Source organism: Myodes glareolus, chromosome 3 (genome assembly GCF_982192425.1).
Source record: "Myodes glareolus chromosome 3, mMyoGla1.1, whole genome shotgun sequence".
NCBI classification, from domain to species: Eukaryota; Metazoa; Chordata; class Mammalia; order Rodentia; family Cricetidae; genus Myodes; species Myodes glareolus.
The window spans coordinates 18,367,312-18,387,239 of record NC_142028.1 but is presented as its reverse complement, the minus strand read 5'-3'; the positions used below and the strand labels follow the sequence as shown (position 1 = coordinate 18,387,239).

Sequence of the window (19,928 nt, the reverse complement as noted above, 5' to 3'; positions counted from 1 at the left end):
ATAAAATGCTAGCTCTATCGTAATTAACCCCTCTGCAGCCTGAGACAGAAACCACACTCATGATTATTTTTAGAGCTGGTGACCGATTAGGCTCCGAATTCTTGTTTGATAATAAATTTGACAAGACGAATGCTCATTTGCTCCAAGTATCTCGTTGCCGCTACTAGAGTAGCCACCGCCTCATTATCAATCAAATTTAAGCAACATCTGCCCTCATGGCTTCTTCCTGCAGCAGAAGAGGTGATATTAGCGTCAAGTATGAGATGCTCTTGATCGGAGAGTCCTCAAACAAAGTTGGGAGAGCTAAATCCCCACAGCTCTCTCTGGCCTCTGTGTTGGGAGAGCCCTGCACGGGATGGAAGCAGCATGCGTCTTACTCTGGGTCTTGCCTCTGGCTGATCACGGCACAGCCTTCTGTGTTCTGTCCCCACCCAGACACAATGTTGGATTTCTTGACAGACATAGGGAAGGAAAAAGCTTCTCATTCCTCCCACATTCTTGCTCTGGGTTCTTGGAAATTAAAAGGCATTTAACTAAGCCCTGTGGTGGTAGTGTATGCCTTTAATCCTAGCACCAGATCTCGGTGAGCTCAAGGCCAGCCTGGTCTACAGAGCAAGTTCCACGACATTCAGGGCTACACAGAGAAACCCTGTCTCTGAAAAAAAAAAATTAAGATGGTTTTTGGGCAGTGGTGGTGCACACCTTTATTCCCAACACTCAAGAGGCAAAGGCAGGCAAATCTTAGAGTTTGAAGCCGGCCTGGTCTACAGAGCAAGTCCCAGGACAGCTAGGGCTACACAGAGAAACTCTGTATCGAAACACACAAACAAAAAATCAACCGAACAAACAAACAAAAACATTGACCTACTCAGAGAAAAACACGTTTTCCAAAACATGCAGCACACACAAACTACAGGAGAACTGGGTGATAAGCAGATTGTGCCTGAGCCAGATTTGGGGGTGCACGGTTGGCAAGGGAAGCAAGAAAATCACAAGTCCAAAGCCAGCCTGAGCTACACAGCAAGACCCTAATTCAAAAAACTAAAATGAAGAAGAAAAGAAAAGGAAAACAAGATAAACCGACAAGAATCCAGGACTTACATTCCTTCTTAGCAACAAAATAAAACCTATCAGTTTGGAGGGAGGTAGCAAGACAAAGGAAAAAGTTCTAGGCTTTCAAGGACAGCGGACGGGCAGGAAAGAGCAGCGTACAGCTTAGAGGGGCCTGGAGCTGTCTTCAGGCTTATCGTCAGTCTAGACTGGGCTTCAGGGAGAAACTTCCCGCCCTTCCTCACAGAGTAGGCAGGACCAAGAGTCTGCCCTGTATCTGCTGGTTTTCAACTCAAAACGACCTATGTCAGAGCCGTGCGCTGTGAGGTGGCATCTTCTGAGCCCCTCCAGGGTCTGCTGTGTAAAAAGATAGAGCTAGTCACCGAGATGACAGGAAGAATGAAACCACCATATTTTAACAATATTTGCCATGGAAAGAAAGAAAGGAACAAAGAAAGGGAGGGAGGGAGGAAGGAAAGACATAAACATTTTTATTTTACTTATTTATTTATTTTTGCTTAGATAAAAGTTTCTCTGTATAACAGCTCTGACTTCCTAGAATTCACTCTGTAGACCAGGCTGGCCTTGAACTCACAGATATCCGCCTGCCTCTGCCTCTGAGTGCAGGGATTAAAGGCGTGCGCCACCACTGCCCAGCAGCATCTTTATTTTATTATAGGTACTTTTTTATGTTTTACATGCGTTCTACAGCAGTATATATACTTTTGGAACCTCATGTATAGCTTTTGTGAGAAAAGTAGTTTTCGTATCAGGTTGCTGATATATAAGATACGTTGAGTCTGGCGCTGTGCTGTGCCAGCTTCTTAGGTCCGGGAGGAATTCGCAGGATGTGGATAGACTCTGTCCTTTGGTGAGTGCACTTCCTGGTCTCTTAGCTTCCTTTCCAACATCTTTTGCTAGGGAGGTTTCGTTTGTTAGGTTGGTTTTGGTGTTTGGTGCTTTCCTCTGTGACAAAGCCTCAGGTAACTTGTAGTCTCAGACCTGCCGCTAACGGAGGACGGCCTCCCTTCTCCTGGTCCTCAGGCCTTGACCTCCAAAGTGCTGGGATAATAGGTGCCCACTGGGGACTCTTAACATTTCCAGTAGCCAGGGTCACGCTGCCTCCCAGGTGACCTCCAGTGACAGCTGTGATTGTGCTGTGTGACTCAGTTCTGACTTGCACGCATTCTGTTATTCTTGAATTTTTCAAAGAAGCATTTAGTACCTCACCTTCCACAACAATTTTAAGTTGTTTTTTTTAAAGAAAAAAACCAATTCCTATTATGTCTTTAATAGTCCCTCAATTGACCAAACTCCTGAATATCACATTACTTTGCTGGTAAGAGTTTACTTTGGGACACCAAGAGTTGGAACTTCCCACGGCCACGCCATCTGTTTGCCTCTCCTGCGTCTATTACCCTAAGAGATAAATGACCAGTTCTTCCCCCAGTTTGATGAAAATGGTCTTAACCCCTCCCCCATTCCCAGTTCCTTCAGTGCACACTTCCACTGGCCACACTCTGTGTTTCAGACCATAAGAACCAATACAAATGTCTATATCACTTAAGTATCTGGATAGAGACTAAAACTGTATTTAACTATCTCTTATTTCATAAACATGGGGAATTTTGTGCACAGAGTAGAGGCAGGTTGTGTCTAAAATTAGGTTTTACGACTTCTACTACAACTGAGGTTAAAATCACGCTTACAAGCTTTTCTACTGGCCCTTTGGGGATCACCGGAGAGTTGTTGTACCTGGTGTGAAGCCAGAAGGACCAAGATTTGGATGTCAGGCAGCTGAGGAGAACCCTAACTCCTCTAAGCCTGTCACCACCTCTGGGAAGCAGGAATCCTGACACCTCCCCTCGGACGGTAGGTGACACGCAGGCTTGATCTGCTAGAAGCTCCAGAGGATTAACTGAGGAAAGGCGAATAACAGCTACCAGATGAAGTAAGTGATGGAAGAACGGCACCAGCCTTACAGCCAGCAAAATAGAAAACTAGAGGTGGGGGTTGGGCTGTAGAGATGGTTCAGCAGTTAAGAGCACTGACTGTTCTTCCAAAGGACCTGGATTCAAGTCCCAGCACCCACATGGCAGCTAACAATTGTCTGTAACTCAAAGATCTGACACCCTCACACATACATGAAGGCAAAACACCAGTGCAAATAAAATGTAGAAAACTTTATAAAGCAGACAGAGGGCTGTGCGGAGCCCAGAATCCGTACTGGGGTTTGGCAGGTCCTGGGATAGAAAGCAAGCAGAGTTACAGGGTAAGACAGCCTAGAATTCTGTTCATCTCTCTCACCATCCCCCAAAAAAGTCACCCTGTTCTCATCTCAGTAATGTTTTAGAGAAGGGCGGGGGAGAAACAGAGAGGGGAAAGAGGTAGATAAATGTTGCAAACAGGAGCAGCAAGGGAGAAAGGGAAAGGGGTAGATAAATGTTGCAAACAGGAACAGTGGAGAGAGAGGACATCCTGGGAAAAGCCTCTCTCCTTGGCACTTGGCCAGCATCAGTGAGTCACCCTTTTTCAAAAGACCCCTGATGAGCCAGCATCTGGGCAGCTGGCTTACCATCTCCTAAGAACCACACTCTCTGAGAACCCAGAAGAAGTGTCATGGGACTGTGTGCTGAAACCTGGCCAGCATATTTCCTCTAGACCATGAGGGGAAATTTTTGATCATAACTGTATAATATTCAGCAAGGTAGAAATCTGGTTGGAGACAGCTTCTACAGGGGGAAAGAACTGACATAGGGTTCAAGCAGAAGGCCTGACATTGGGAAAGACAGACCAGGATTTCAACCAGCATTCATGTCTGAACTTCTAAAGGGCCATCCAGAGATAACCAGCATCTGTGATCAGACCCATGAAACACCAGCCCCTAATGAAAATGATACTTCAACCCTATTACAATTCAATCCCTCTTGACATAGGGGATTGAACTTCCTCTGAAATAATAACAGCGATTTTGAATGAAAAAAATAATCTGACCAATGACTTCAAGGCAAAAACACAAAACATCTAAATGAAATAAAAAAGTCAGGTCATGGAAACAACCTAAATGTCCCTCGACCAAAGAATGGATAAGAAAAATGTGGTACATTTACACAATGGAGTACTATACAGCAGAAAAAAATGACATCTTGAATTTTGCAGGAAAATGGATGGAGCAAGGAAACACCATTTTGAGTGAGTTAACCCAGACACAGACAGTTATCACATGTACCCACTCATAGGTGGTTTTTAAACAATGAACAAAGAAAATCAGCCCACAAATCACAATCCCAGAGAACCTAGACAATAATGAGGACCCTAAGAGAGAGACATACATATATCTAATCTACATGGGAAGTAGAAAAAGACAAGATCTTCTGAGTATGGGAAGTAGAAAAAGACAAGATGTTCTGAGTAAATTGGGAGCATGGAACCTTGGGAGAGGGTTGAAGGGGAGGGGAGAGGCAGGGAGGGGAGCAGAGAAAAATGTAGAGCTTGATAAAAATCAATTAAAGAAAGGTCAGTATATTGAGGTAGGAGTTAATAAAGGTTTAGGAATATTGAAAAGAAATATCACAAGAAAGGAAACATGCAATAAGTCAAACAAATTTCTGTGGAAAGATGCATCAATAGGAAGAACTAAAGAGAAGTCAGAATATCAAGGCTGGCAGATGAGGATGGAAAGTTGGGATGTTCAGTCATTTGGCAAAGAAAAATAGTAAAATATGAACAGAGCGGTTGAGATCCATAGGATACTATGAAAAGACAAAATTTATTAGTCATAAGCATAGAAAAAAAGAATTTCATGCTAAAAGAATAGAAAATGTCAGACGGCTATCTGGATATGAGGTATTTAAAAAAAATAAATAGACAAGACCATAAAAGAACCTCACCACGACAAATTACAGCAAAAACACTAACTAAATAGGCAGGAAAAGAAAGTATATTGAATTGTGATAAGAGAAAAACCCAGTGACATACAAAGGCAGTTTCATTAGAATGATGTCAGATTTCTCAACATCAACTTTAAAAATCAGACCTTAGTATATTGTGTTTAAGCTCTGGTAGACAGCAGCTGCAACCCAGATTACTATACCCAGCAAGACTATCTATCATAATTAAAGGAGAAAAAAATGATAAAAAAAAACAGACTAAAGAAATTCATGGCTGAGTGTAATGTACAGAAGTTACTCAACCTCCTGAGAAAGGTATATTCATGGGGCTACTGGAAAGAACGAACCAGGACAGCAGTTAATTAAGCAAATGAGGAGTAGGAAAACACCAGACACTGCAGAGCCAATGAGATGATAAGAATCCATACCTTTTAGCAATAACTCTGAATCCTAATGGTCACAGTCCCACTAATCAAAAGGCACAGAATAATAGATTTGAAAATGGGATCCATTTGTTGCCTCAAAGAAATGCACCTCACCTCTAAAGCCAGTCAACCTCAGGGTGAATAGAGGGAAAAGGTGTTTTAAGACATGGAGCAAGGGAGAAAGTAGGTTTTGCTGTTCTGATGTCTGACAGGATAGAATCCAAACCAAAATTAGCCAAAAGAGGGGCCATCAAAGTTTGGCAAAGCACTTGACATGCAAGTCACATGATCTGAGTCAAATTTTTGGAACTCATAAAAAGCCTAATGTTATAGAACACATCTGTAATCCCATTACTCCTACAGCGCATGATGGCAGAGACAGGAGAATCAGTTACTGATTTTTCCAGAGTTACTGGCATTTTCCAGAGTGTCAGAAAAAATAAGAGACCTCACCTCCAAAACAAAACAAAACAAAGGCAGAAAGGAAGGAAGGGAGGAAAGAAGAAGGGAAGGAAGGAAGAGAAAGAAAGAAGCCTCTCCTGAGAGGTGGTCTCAGGCCCCCATGTGTGCACTGTGACATGTTCACACCATCCCTCACACAAACACACAGTAATATAATAAATGAGTCAGAGAGAAAAAAATCACTATATACTGAATAAAAGATACAACCGAATGTTCTGTTGGAACCCCTTCTCTCCCTTGCACAAGTTGGGAAATCCCATATGCCCCGCTTCCCCGAACCCTACCTTTGGTGTAGGAGGTCCTTCTTTCTATGTGTTGCTTATATTTGTTAATGAATAAAAAAAACCTCCTTGGCCTGATAGGGCAGATCTTAGGTAGGCAGGTAAGATGGAACTGAATTCTAGGAGGAAGAAAGCCGAGTCAGAGAGATGCCAGGGACCCGCCGCCAGAGATAGACGTGCTGGAACTTGGCTGGTAGGCCACGACCTCATGGTGACACACAGACTAATGGAGATGGGTTAAATTAATATATAAGAGTTAGCCAATAAGAAGTTAGAGCTAATGGACCAAGCAGTGATTTAATTAATACAATTTCTGTGTGGTTATTTCGGGGCTAAGCTAGCTGGACGGCTGGGATGAACAAGTGGGCCCCCTTCCTGTTACATACCTTGCTGAGAAAAATTTGAACACAGGAAGGGCATCCAAGAATCCACCCAGGGATCTAGCTTTTGGCCATATGGCCATACTTGGGCACAGCTCCAGCTCCTGGTTGGTGTGCTGTCACACCTCACCTAAGGTCTATAAAACCTCACTGCCTTAGCCTGGGTGAGACTTCTCTGGCCCCGTTCTTTGGGAACAGTGAACCCACCTGGGAGCAATGCACAATACACCTGCATTTATTTGTTTTTAGTCTGGTCTGATCTGGGCTTTTTTGTCAGCAGAAACATATCATCCAGCAAGAAGGAATTCAATTTTAAATATACATGCACTAACCATGAGTGCACCCAATTTCATGAAACAAATACTAATATATGTAAAGATACACATGAATCCCCACACAACAATAATGGGCAACTCTAGGTTAAATTCTAGGTCACTGGACAGACCATACCAGTAGACAAGTCATATTGACAGAAACTAAACAAGAAGCAGGAGTTCAACTACATCATACATAGCAGACATTTATAGACGATTCCATCCAAATACTACAGAACACACCTTGCTCCCAGCATCTGTGGAACTTTTTCTAAACTAGGCCATGTGTTAGAGCATAAGGCAAGTCTTAACAAACATGAGAAAAATGAAACAATTTCTTGAATTTTATATGACCACAATGAAATAAAACTTGAAATCAACAGCAAGAGAGACCAGAGAACTTTTATAAATACGTGGAAATTAAACATGGTACTACTGAATGTTGAATGGGTCATCAAATAACTCAAGAGTAAAATAAAAAGGTTCATGTAATTGAAGATGAAAAGACAACACACTCAAGTCTCTGTATAGGTACTTACACTAAAATACAAAACAACCCTCCAACAGAGGTTTCATATAAGTTAACAATACATAGTAGGGCCTTAGAAAAACAAGAAGTTAAATCCAAAATAAGTAGATAGAAAAAATAAGATCAGAACAGAAATTATGGAGCTACTAACAACAAAAAAACTGATATAAAGAATCAATGAAACAAAGACTTAGCTCTTTAAAAAGATAAACAAGATTGACAAACTCCTAGTCAAACTAATCAAATGACAGAGAGAGAGAGAGAGAGAGAGAGAGAGAGAGAGAGAGAGAAACTCAAAGGAAAAGGAAAAGATCACAGCAGATACTAAGGAAGTGCAAAAACTCATTGGGAGAACATAATTTAAAAACTAAACTGGAGAATCTAAAAGATGTGGATGAATTTCTAAACTCATATGGCATACCAAAATTAAACCAAGATGAAATAAACAATTTAAACAGATTTTATAGCAAGCAATGAGATTGGGACAGTAATAAAATTTAAAAACAAAACAAAACAAAAACCTCTTTAAAAAAAAAAAAATGTCCAGATGGATTCCCGGCTGAGTTTGAGCAGAACTTTAAAGGACTCAGGCCAAGCTTCTCAAGCTAGTGCATGACGAGGGGGAGGGAAGGGCGCTATCAAACTCTCTTTATGAAGCCTTTATTGTCCTTGTGTAAACAGAGGACAGGACCATACTCCAAGGTATGGCGGGTGGGTAGGCTTTTATTGTACATACAAGGGAGAGTACAGCCATGAGGCAGCTGGAAGTATCCAGAGCAGGGAGAGAAAGTAGTAGGCTGAAAATGGCCAGCAGATTGGATGGGGCCATGAGAAGAGAGACAGGCAAAGCGAGAGAAGAGGACAAGGAGAATGCGGGTAAAGCAGACCAAGAGAGAGGGACAGGAGAGGAGAGGCAGACGAAGGAGAGCAATGTAGTCATTATGACAGGGTATTTTGGAATGAGAAGCTGGAGAAGTTTAGAATAGGGGCAGGGTGAAAAGAGCTGAGAAGAGCCACAGGCTCTGAATGAGCCTGGGGGCCAGCATGGGCCTTAGTACGCTAATAGGCACCGCAGACAGTTGTTTGTCCAGTTTCTTTTGGACTTGACAACCCTTACACCAAACCACACAAAGACACAACAACAATAAAAACAAAAGAAAATTATAGGCCAATCTCCCTGTTAAACTTAGATGTAAAAAAAAAAATCTCAGTAAAATACTTGCAAATGAGATTAAAGGAAAAATAAAAATAAAAAGGATTGTTCACATGATCCGATTGGTTTCATTCCAGAGAGGCAGAGGTGATTCAACCTACGCAAGTCAATAGATGTAATCCATCACAAACATGGACTCAGAACAGAAATCACATGACATTCTCAATAGATACAGAAAGGGTGTTTGACAAAACCCAATCTCCCTTCATGATAAAAGCTGCAGAGACTAGCAATGGAAGGAGCACATCTCAACACAATTAAGGCTTTATCTGTCAAATCTATAGCCAATGTTGTATTAAATGGGAAAAAATTCGAAGTGTTCTACTAAAGTCAGGAATGAGGAACGGATGCCCACTTTCTACTCTTGCTTAACATTGTGCTTGAAGACTCAGCAATAAGACAAGAGAAGGAAATATAAGCGATACAAATAAAAAAGCAAGAAGTCAAAGTGTCCTTATTTGCAGATAAGAGTCTATATACGAGACCATAGAGACTGCTTCATGAAACTTTCAGAACATATAAACATTTTTAGTAAAGCAAGACCATACAAAATTATCATTCATAAATCAGTGGCCTTCTTACTTACCAATATAAATGCTGAGAAAGAAGTCATAAAAAGCAATTCCATTACAATCGCTTCAAACAAAAAATATTAAAATAATCCTAACCAAGAAGGAGAAGAACCCCAACAATTAAAACTTTAAAACATTCAAGAAAAAGATTTAAAAAGACACTAGAAGATAGACCTGCTCCCATCCTTGCAAACTAGAAGAATAAATATCATGAGAATGTCTTTGTTGCCATAAAAATCTTCAAATTTAATATATTCCCCCACCAAAATTCCAGTATCATTTTCACAAACAGAAAAAAAATCTTAAAATGCACATGGAGGCACAAAGACACACAAACAACTAAAGAAACTTCGAGCTCAAAGGATTCTGGAGGCCTCAGCACACCCGACTTCATTATACTGCAGAGACAGAGTAACAAAAACAGAGTAGGGAATGCAGATAGAAATCCACACAGCTACTGTCGTCTGCTTTTTCATAAAGATGCCAAAAATACACATCGGAGGGAAAAGAGCGTCTTCAACAAACAGCGCTGGGGAAACTGGCTTAGCCACGGGTGGAAGACTGAAACTGGATCCTTATCTCTCGCTGCAAACACCACCTCCCAATGAATCCTAATCCCTAACGTGAGTGAGTCATGAAACGGTTAGAAGGAAAAGTAGGAGAAACATCTGAAGACACAGGCTTGGGCAAGGCCTTTCTGAGGAACTTCAGTCGCTGAGAAAATAATTCCAGCAAATGACACACAGGACCTTATGGAATGACAAAGCTTCTCTACAGCAAAGGAAACAGTTAATTGAACAGACTGCATGAGAGAGTCTTTGTCAGCAAAACAGAGGATTAATATCTAGAATATATATGTGTGTATACATGCATATATATGTGTATATATATATTCTCAACAAGAAATTATATATCACAATAAGTGGACTAACCAAATCAACAATTTTCAAAAAATTAAATACAAATGACCAGTAAACATAGGAAAAAAGTTCAATCTGACTAGCCATCAGTGAAATACAAACTAAATTCCGCCTTACTCTAGCCAGAAAGACAATCATTAAGAAAACAGATAACATCCATGTAAAATAAAAATAACCAGAATCACCCTCCCCATTTTTTAAAGAAAACAACTAACAAATGCTGGCTGGTATGTGGACGAAGGGAATTCTTGTGCCTTGTTCGTAGGAATGTTAGACTAGTTAAATCAGCCATTATGGGAGTCAGCATGGTGGTTCCTTAAAAAGCTAAACCAGGCAAACCAGGGGACTCGGCTGTGTCACTCCTGGCTGGCCCAAAGGACTCCGTCAACACATCCCAGAGTCTCTTGCCCATTGATTTGTGTAGCACTGCTCACAGTCGGTAGTGACACAGCCAGCCTAGGCCTGCAACAACAGAAGAAGTGTGGCCTGTCTACACAGTGGATTACTTTCAACCATGATGATGTATGTGTGACGGAAAAGTAGAAGTAAAACTACCCAGAGGAACAAAGGGGACTGGGGGGGGGGGGGTGCGCAAGAGAAAGGCCATGAAAGGACAGTGGCAACATATTGCAGATGCTAGTAAGAAAAGGTTCCTGTGTGACAGTGCATCATTTACAAGAAATAGAAACATAGAAACACTGGCTCCCCTTTGAAAGGTTCAGTGTGTGCCTGCAGCAGATTAGCCAGCCAGCCCACACTGACTAACTGATAAAATGCAAAGCAGAAAAACCATCAAGCCAGGTCCACCTATTTGTTCCCCAGGGCTGTGAAAGTGATTAGTAAAGGCTATCTCAGTGCTTTTCGAGTCAAATTACTTGAGCAAAGGGCAGCCTCTTCTTCAGTCAAAGAGCTGGAGGCGGAGCTTAATGAGGAAGTGGCTTCTTTTCCTCAGTCTTGGTCCCAAACCAGAGGATCCTGTCCCAGGGAGCTCCCGGCCACTGAGCTGTGTCGTGAGAAGCCAGGACCCGGCAGAAGGTTTCCTGTCATTGCGTGTTCAGAGAGAGACACAGGTGTACAAATAGCTACCTGACACCTGACCTGAAGCCAGAGGAAACCGGCTGAGAGCCAGCAGACCAGGTAACTACAGCACGGGACACCAGTTTCTGTCTCTACTCCCTCTGGTGCTCATAGCCAGGTTGCATTGGCCAAAAGAGGCCATCTAATTCAGAACTTTGGGCCCCCTTAACGAATGTTCTGTTAGCCTTGGAATGCAAAGCATTTCATTCCAAGTTAGTTAGTTGACTGGGGTTTCCAGAAAAAGGTAGGATAGATTATGAAGGCTCTATAGATAGATAGATAGATAGATAGATAGATAGATAGATAGATAGATAGATAGATAGATAGATAGATAGATAGTTATAGAGATAGAGATAGAGATTTTTGGAGATAGTATCTCTCTGTGTAGTCTTGGTTGTCCTGGAACCTTCTATGTAGACCAGGCTGACCTCAAACTCAGAGATATGCCTGCCTCTGCTTCCACAGTCCTGGGATTGATGGTGTGAGTCACCACATCCAGTGGAAGGATTCTGTTTTTATTTATCTTTCTACAGAGGGGTTTGGATGGTGAAGAGTTCATGACTGTGGTCTTTATAACTTACTCTCCTCTTTCGATGTAAATACAAAGTGTGCAATGGCATCATAGCAGGTCAGAGCCTGCAGAGATGGTGAATCCACCTGGAAGTAGGGTTTTGGGGTGCAGGATGGGACCCCCTGCCACTGAGCCTGGAGACATGAGCACTCTGCAGGAACCTGCATGCTCAGCCTAGTTCCAGCAGACTTCCCAAGGAAACCTCTCTTCTCCCTGAATCCTCTGCCCCATTTTCCCAGTCAGGGCTTTCATCCTTTAGCTTCTATCGTAAGAAATTAAAACATTTCATCTCATTCTTCATCTTGCCTTCAGAACTGAAAACTGTGTCTTATCCCTGGAGATGACAGAGAGGGCAGAAAGACCAGAGACAAACAGGGGTCTGAAGAAAGGCAGGAACAAAGTCCACCCAGCAAAGGGACCCAGGATGCTGAAGGCGCAGCTCAGAGTGATGAGGCTCAATGGAGTCGGTGGCTGAGTCTAGGGACCTCCCTGAGAGAAGTGTGTTAGTATGGAGTCACACTCAGGCCTGTGGGTTCTCCCAGTTTCTCGCTTCCAAGCCAAGCGAGGCTCCAGCTGCAGCTGAAGCCAGGCACGAGGCTGTGGAGGCCTCTCAAGGAATAGTGAAATTTCCCTGCCACTTCCTCTGAGCGCTCCCCCACCTGCCTAGGGAGAGAAGTGAAATCTCTCCACCAACACAGACTAGAGTCCACAGACTGGAAAACCTCCATGTGACTGCCACTCGGCAGGGCCTGGTGGAGGGGAGTGAGTGGGGGGGGGGGGCTGCAGTCAGGTGCTCCCAAAAGAGCTCTAAGGGAGGATGCTCTCAAGGACACCCTCAGGGAGGGAAAAGAGGCCAAGGAAGCTGCTGTATTTGCCTTTGAGAGTGTAGGCTGTAACCAGGAAAACGTTATAGCAGTAGGGTAAGAAACAGGGTGTGTCCCTCAATCCCTAAATTAGCATAAGGCCTCTGAAGAAGTTGGGGTGCCTTTCATTAAGTAGAAAGGTCACTGGGGATCACTGAGAACTGATATCATCAAACATAAAAAGTTCTCTCACTACTTTAAGCTAAGACAAAGTTTTCAGCTTTGTGGGTAGCTCTTCCTTAAGGTTCGGTGTGGAGAATAAACCTGTACCTTTCAAATGTTAAAATCCTTCATTTTGTCTGTTCTTTGAGAACGTCACGTATTATACAGGGTATTTTGATCATATATACACACACTGTCTCAGAATGGGATTAACTGGATGCCCAACCACACCTGATCCAAACTGCCTAATTTAAAAGGGAGCCTCCAAAACCCTCCCCCCAGAAGTCTGGGCTCAGTCACACCGGAGCTGCAGACACGCCCACTGCGACTGAAGACCTCACTGTGGCTGTGCTTCCCGGCCGACTCTTTCACTTGCCTTGGTTTCAACCCCAGTGCTTTATCCATTAGGTTTGAGGACGTCTCAGCAGCGTCTTTTATTCATGGTGATGTCAGATTTAGCAAATGCAAGACACCCAGTTGCATTTGAACTTCAGATAAGCAAGTTGCATTTTAGTTCAATTTGTAATATTTGCAGGCATAGTTATAGCAATATTTATTTGTAATTTATCAAACAAACTGCCCAAATTCATATTCCGCCAGTTGCCTCATGTTTAATCTGTCAGTCTTTTCATTCATTCATTCATTCACTCATTCACTCTTCATGTTTGTTGAGTACACTCTTCATGTTTGTTGAGCACACTGTTGGAACTATTCTAGGTGCTGGGAACACTAGGCAAAGCTCCACCCTTCGTATCTATCAATCACTCTTCTTGTTGCTGGGACAAGATACTTGACAGAAACAATGTAAGGAAGGGAGGGATTATTTGGGCTCACACTTAGGGAAGGCCTGGCAGGGACAGTGGCTGTAGCTGTGGTGGCAGGAGCTTCCGGTGGCTGGTCACAAGGTCTCTTGTCAGGAAGCAGAGAGAGGTGACTGCTGGTGTCAGTGCGCTCTCTTCTTCCCTTTCTTCTTCAGTCCAGGACCCCAGCTTGGGATAGTGCCACCCACATTCAAAACGGTGGTCTCCCTCAGTTAAACCTCTCTAAAAGGCCCTCACAGACACGCCCAGAAGTGTGTCCCCGAGATGATTCTCAATCCAGTCAGGTGACAGTGGAGATTCGCTGTCATATTCTTACACTGTAAACGTTGTTGTCGTATTTGCAGGCACAGTGCAAACTCGTAGAGATACGGCTCAATGCCATGGGAAGCACCTCTCATATTCAGACCGCCCCCATTGTCTCCCATCAGCGGCATCTTTGTGAGTTCAGACCTGAGGGCCATTCATTGCATCCAAGGGATGTGTTTAAGTGTCTTTTAGTCTGTAATGCTTGTGTGTGTGTGAGCTCCATATGGTAAGAAAAATAGCCCATTGCCTCATTCTTTCTTTTTGAAACAGAGTCTTTCTATGTAACCCTGCTTGGCCTCAAGTTTGCAATTCTCCTGTCTCATCCTCCTGTGTAGGTGGGATTATAGGCTTGTGCTACAAATTCATCTGTGTTTACCTTGCAGCACTGACCATATTCTGAATTTAGATCATTACTTCCTTGTGAACATTGGGCTTCAGTCTTCTATACTCCCTGTGAAACTGGTGTTGGAGCTAGAGACTTAGATTAAAATCTTATACATTTTCTTTTGTGTATGTGTGTGAGCTTATGAGTTTATGTGCACCACATATAAACAGGAGCCAGTGGGGCCACTAGAGGGCATCAGATCCCCTGGAACTAGAATTGCAGTTGGTTGGGATGACCAGCCTGTGAGTGCTAGACCCTGAACCCAGGTCCTCTGCAAAAGCAGTAAGTGCTTTTAAGAGCTGAGCCGTCTCTGTAAGATCTGATTTTTTTTTTATCACATAATAGTTGTTGGGTTGCTTTTTTTTTAATCACAAATAATGGCACAGAATGCTCATTTTAGCTTTAGCGATGGGTAATCGGCCATTGAGTCCAGGATATGATATTGATATGATTGATATGATTCAGGTTTTAAGTCATCCTCTGGGGGTGAGACTGGGATACACAAGACACTGCAATGCAAGTGTGGAGGTCAGAAAGCGACCTTGGGAGGTCTCCCCTTTCACCTTGTTTTGAGGCAGGCTCTCATATACTTTCTTCCATGTTGCCTATTCCTGGCTGTTTGACCCATGAGCCTCTGTACTGGCTCATTTTTTATGTCAACTTGACACAAGCTGGAGTCATCAAAGAGGAGGGAGCTTCAATTAAGAAAACACCTCCATAAGATTGGGCTGTAGGCAAGCCTGTAGGGCATTTTCTTAATGAATGATGGATGAGGGAGCGCACAGCCCACTGTGGGTGGTGCCATCCCCTGGGCTGGTGGTCCTGGAGTCTATGAGAAAGCAGGCTGAGCAGCCCTGAGGAGGCCGCCTGGAAACTGCACTCTTCCATGGCCTCTGCATCAGCTCCTGCCTCCAGGTTCCTGCCTTGTTTGAGCTCCTGTCCTGACTTCCTTTGATGATGAGCTGTGATGTGGAAACGAGAGCTGAAGGAACCCTTTCCTCCTCGGTTTGCTTTGGTTATGGCGTCTCACCAAGCAATGGTAACCCTAGCCAAGACCGCCAGGTTTCAGGGCATTCTCCAATCTCTCTCTCATTCTGTCACCGCATACGGATGAATGTCACTCCGGGCTTTCCATGTGGGGTCTGGGGAATCAAACTCATGTAGTTTGGCTTGTAGAGCTGGTGCTTTTGTGACTAAGCCGTGGTGGCAGGCTCTAAAGATGTACAGTCCTAAGAGATCATTTGACTACTGGGTGGGACCTGGGTTAACCAGAAGGAGAGGATGCCATGGTAAAGAGAACAGAGCATCTGATGTGGTAGGGGGAGTAGAGAAGGGGTGGGTGAGTGGGAGGAGCTAACGACCTGTGGGAAGGCCTGTGTGGGAAAGACTGGACAGGCTGGCTTTATCGGCAGAGAAGGAACAGTGACGAGGAAGCAGCAAGAATCGTGTCCTCCAGACAGCCGTGCGGCTCCTGACAGAGCCCTAGGCCTCAGGCATCCTGAGTGTGCAATTGGAGCAGTTAAGGAAAGACAGAATGCCAGCGCATAGGAACTGGCCCAGAGTTGAAGAACAGAAGGGGAGGAAGGATGCTGGCTAGGGTCCCCTTGTGTGCCGCTCTCCCCGAGTGCTTGATCACACCCAGTTACCAGAGGCTGCTTTGTGGACATGGAAGGAGGTGTTTAACCAGTGTTGGGTTTTCCAAGTCTGCCCATAGCTCCCCTGGGAAAGCCACATCTCAATCTTCACCTGACTTTTGGCCCCCATTCTGCAGTTCACAGCTGCGTTCCACTGAACTTGTTTAGCTAGGCTCTGGGCCTGGCCATGAAGCTGCTCCTCAGAGGAGCCAGTGTGCCTCTTCTAAATAAAGCAGGGATTCCACCTCAGGAACAGGAAGCACTGCCTGGGGAGGTACTAAAGCCCTCTCCCTCCAAACATCAAAGCCAAGGCAGGGGAGTTAGAGAACATTCTTAGTCTTGACAAGAGGAGGTTGTCTTACTTGTTTGTTGTTTTCTTACCGTGCTGAGAACAGAGAGCCTTGCACACGGTTAGGTGAGCGTTTTTGTCGCTGAGCTGTGTCCTTGACCCATGATCCTTGGTCTGGTGCGGGAGAATTGTCTGTATTCTGTCAATCATGTATTTTAATAAACCGCTGATTGGCCAGGCAGGAAGTATAGGCGGGTCAACCAGACAGAAAGTAGAGGCAGGGCTATGAGAATAAGAGAAGGCTAGGGAAGAGGAAGCTCCCTCCACCATTCCTGCCCAGATCAATGAAGAAGCAACATGTGATCTGACAGCTGAAAAAGGTACCAAGCCATATGGCTAAAATATATCAGAATAATTGGGTTAATATAAGTCATAATAGCTAATAAGAAGCCTGAGCTAATGGGCCAATCAGTTTATAACCTAATGTAGACTCTGTGATTTTCTTTGGGATTTGTTGGCTGCGGGAGCTGGGCAGGACGAAAAGCAGGCCTGCCCACAGCTCCTCACTACATTGGTCTATATGGAAAACAAGGGCCAAAGGAAGAGACTGAGTTGCCCAATGATGATGTGAGTTTGAAGCTGTCAGACCATGACCATGAGTCCCACAACAGAGTCCAGTCTGTCTGTACCATGCCCTGCCTCTTTAGTCCCTGTCTGCAGGTGCTCTCCCTGCATGGATCACGTCCTGCTTCTTCGGTCCCTGTCTGCAGGTGCTCTCCCGTCTGTACCACGTCCCACTGTTTTAATCTCTGTCTGCAATGCTACCCAATTCCGTTGTCGATTGGATCTCGCAGAAAGAAATGAAGGGACATGCCAGCAGATTCCATTAAGAACACTATTGTTTGTTTATGATCACAGAATCTTCAGCTTTCAGGGTAAAAACCCAACAGGACCAGTGAGAGGACACATGGCCAAGAGCTCCACCAAGGACAGAGGCAGGGAAAGTTACACAATAATGTTTTGGTCAGCAATGGCCTAATACAAGAGAGAAGGATCATCCCTTGAGATTATATCACCAGTGATGTGGTAACCCTCAGCTTATATCAGTACACACTGTTTCCACAATGTCGCCTAATGACACATTTTCAAACCGTGTCCTTGCCATTGTTTGATGCGCACGTGACAGTAGAAGGTAGAATAGTAGCTGTCCCTGCATTCATAATCTTTTTACCTCGGAATCCTGAGGTTGAGCACAAGCCACCATGCTTGGCCTAGCTACCACTTTATAGACCTGCGTACATCCATATGTTTATAGTTACACATATATTATTTATTATTGTTAGATGTGTACAATGTGTGTGTGTGCTACACATGCCACGGGGCATAAGTGGAGGTCAGAGGACCACCATATGGAGTCAGTTCTTTCTCCACCATGTGGGTTCTGGGATCAAGCTAAGGTTGTGAGGCTTGTGCATCAAGCACTCGACTTACTGAGCCATCTTACCATCCCCATTGTTATCACTTTTGAGCCAAGACATCCCATGCCTTGTCTTCTACATTCACAATACCCACCCCGCAATGGCTGTAATAATTTCTAGTCTATCTACAGAGAGTTCAGGAGCAGAGACATATTACAGTCTTCCACAGGGCTCAAAACTAGTCATTGGTGTGGGCAAGATTTGACCTGCAGACCACCAGACATGAAGCACGAGATGTTTGATGATGCACCCATGGCTGAACTTTGAATGAGATGGGAAGTGGAAGGATCAGTCTTTCTGGCAGCTGGGATGGAAAGGGAAATGTAGCCCTTAGTTACAGTGAAGCCAAGGCAAAGGTATGCTAGCCAGATCCCAGAGGGGTAACTCTGGCTGCATCAGTGAGTGAAAGGGAGCAGAGGTCATTCTTTGTTACCTGGATGGAAATCAGGGTGATCGAGTCGCCCCACCCATTTCCAGGCTTGGGGCGTTCTTTCTAAATCATGTATGTGATCATGTCCTCTCCCACCTGAACACAGACAAACTCTCCACTATGTCCACTGGTATCTTTCATGTTGTAAAATAAATAAATACAGCAGCTCTTACCCGGTGACAGATTAACTAGCGAGCCAATCACAGGAAACAAACCACGCAAGCAGAGGCAGAAGGTACCCCACAAAGGGAGAGAGGCACATAATTTATTTCTACCTCCTGAGTTGTCCCCTCCCATAAGAACTTGGCATGTTTAGGAGACTTGGGCTCCTTTGAAAGGATCCATAGAAGAAGCAGAGACCTCTCAACCTGGTCTAAGGCCACCAAAGTCTGGTCCCAGCTGACTGTTTACTTATTTTCTCTGAATGATTCATACTTAGTGAGCTTAGGGCCAGCCTGGGCTACATGGTACAAACCCTGGCCATCAGATGCTTCAAACATGTACCCACAAGTCTTTTCTCTGCCCACACGGTTTCAAAGTTGAGTGTATGTATATCCCCAGTCTGTCTTTCGATTGCCTTCACTCGCTCCTCCGGTTGAAGCTGGCTTGTCCCTGCCTCCACATACCCAGCTGACTTCACCTTATTAGAGCTCTTATTCCACTGTTACCTGGAGCTATCTGTGCTCTGACTCTTCGTTCCCAGTAACGTGGTGGCTTTTCTGACACTGGTTACTCCTGGTTATCCTAGCAATGTGGGATCAGAACCAAAGGATGGTTGTTTGTTTGTTTGTTTGATTGATTGATTTTTGGTTCTTCCCCCACGCTTTCTCTGAACCTGCAAGGTAAACTCCCCCACACGGAGAACACACACCACGTGCCGTTTGTCATTCCAGACCTGACATGTGCAGCTCCAGTGAGTGTGACCTGGAAGACATCCCCCTGGAGGATGATGACCCAAACAGCATCGAGTCCAAAATCCTGGCCTTCTATGCTAGACACCATGTCTTCAAAAGTCCCCCAGCTGTTTTCTCGCCCAAGCCCTCCAGAACAAGAAGTTTGTCCCAGAAAGCACTGTTATCTTGGTCAACTGATTCATGGACACAGGGGTCAGCGCCTTGCAGAGGCTCCACCTCCAGTGAAAAGTTCATAAACTTTGGCAAGAAGAAATCTTCTTGGAGAACATTCTTCAGAGCGGCGGAGAAGGAAGAAGGCCCACCGAGCTCCCCAAAGGAGGTCCGTACTCAGGGTGTTCAGGGCCCCTTCACAGTAGAGCGTCAGAGCGGCTTCCACAGTCAACACTGGGCCAGGTCTCTTTCCAGTGTGGAGCAGCGCCTGGAGAGTGAAGGTAGGCTCGTGAAGGGCTCTCTCTCACACCCATCTCCTGCGCGCGTGCTGAGTGGTCGGCCTCTTCCGACCTACTGAAGACAGCCCTGGGCTTTCCATGTTGTTAATCTCCATAATAACCACCCACTTGTCCCAAGAAAGGAAGAAGGTGGGAGTGAATGGTGGCTGCAGAGGTTTTCCGGCTCTGTGACCATAAATAAGCTGGCTTCAAGAGGGGAGCACAAAGGAAGGCATCTTAGCCAAGCACCTTCTCTTAGGCCAGATGACCCCTGGAGACCCTGGGAACTGTGTTCACACCTGTATATTAGGTGGATCACACCTGGGAACTGTGTTCACACCTGTATATTGGGTAGATTACACCTGGGAACTGTGTTCTCACCTGTATATCGGGTAGATCACACATGGGAACTGTGTTTACACCTGTATATCAGGGGGATCACACCTGGGAACTGTGTTCACACCTGTATATCAGGGAGATCACACCCTTCCCTACTTCTTATGGTTGCTGGAAAGATCAAGTAGAAGAGTCAGT

At 44.5% G+C, this 19,928-nt stretch overlaps 1 protein-coding gene across 3 annotated transcripts in view; it reads left to right on the top strand.

Moving 5' to 3' along the window:
• The window catches only part of Bcl2l14 (BCL2 like 14), a 42,293-nt gene that overhangs the window by 9,791 nt on the left and 12,574 nt on the right, over positions 1-19,928 (top strand). The window contains exons 1-2 of one of the 3 annotated variants that reach the window (XM_087904050.1): positions 10,869-11,173; positions 18,895-19,397. In XM_087904050.1, the coding sequence (XP_087760176.1) occupies positions 18,953-19,397 (445 nt within the window). In that variant the 5' untranslated portion in view covers positions 10,869-11,173; positions 18,895-18,952. Of the gene's footprint in view, positions 1-10,868; positions 11,174-18,894; positions 19,398-19,928 lie in introns of those variants that run through there. The other 2 variants (XM_087904051.1, XM_048432414.3) reach the window with 2 other exon arrangements.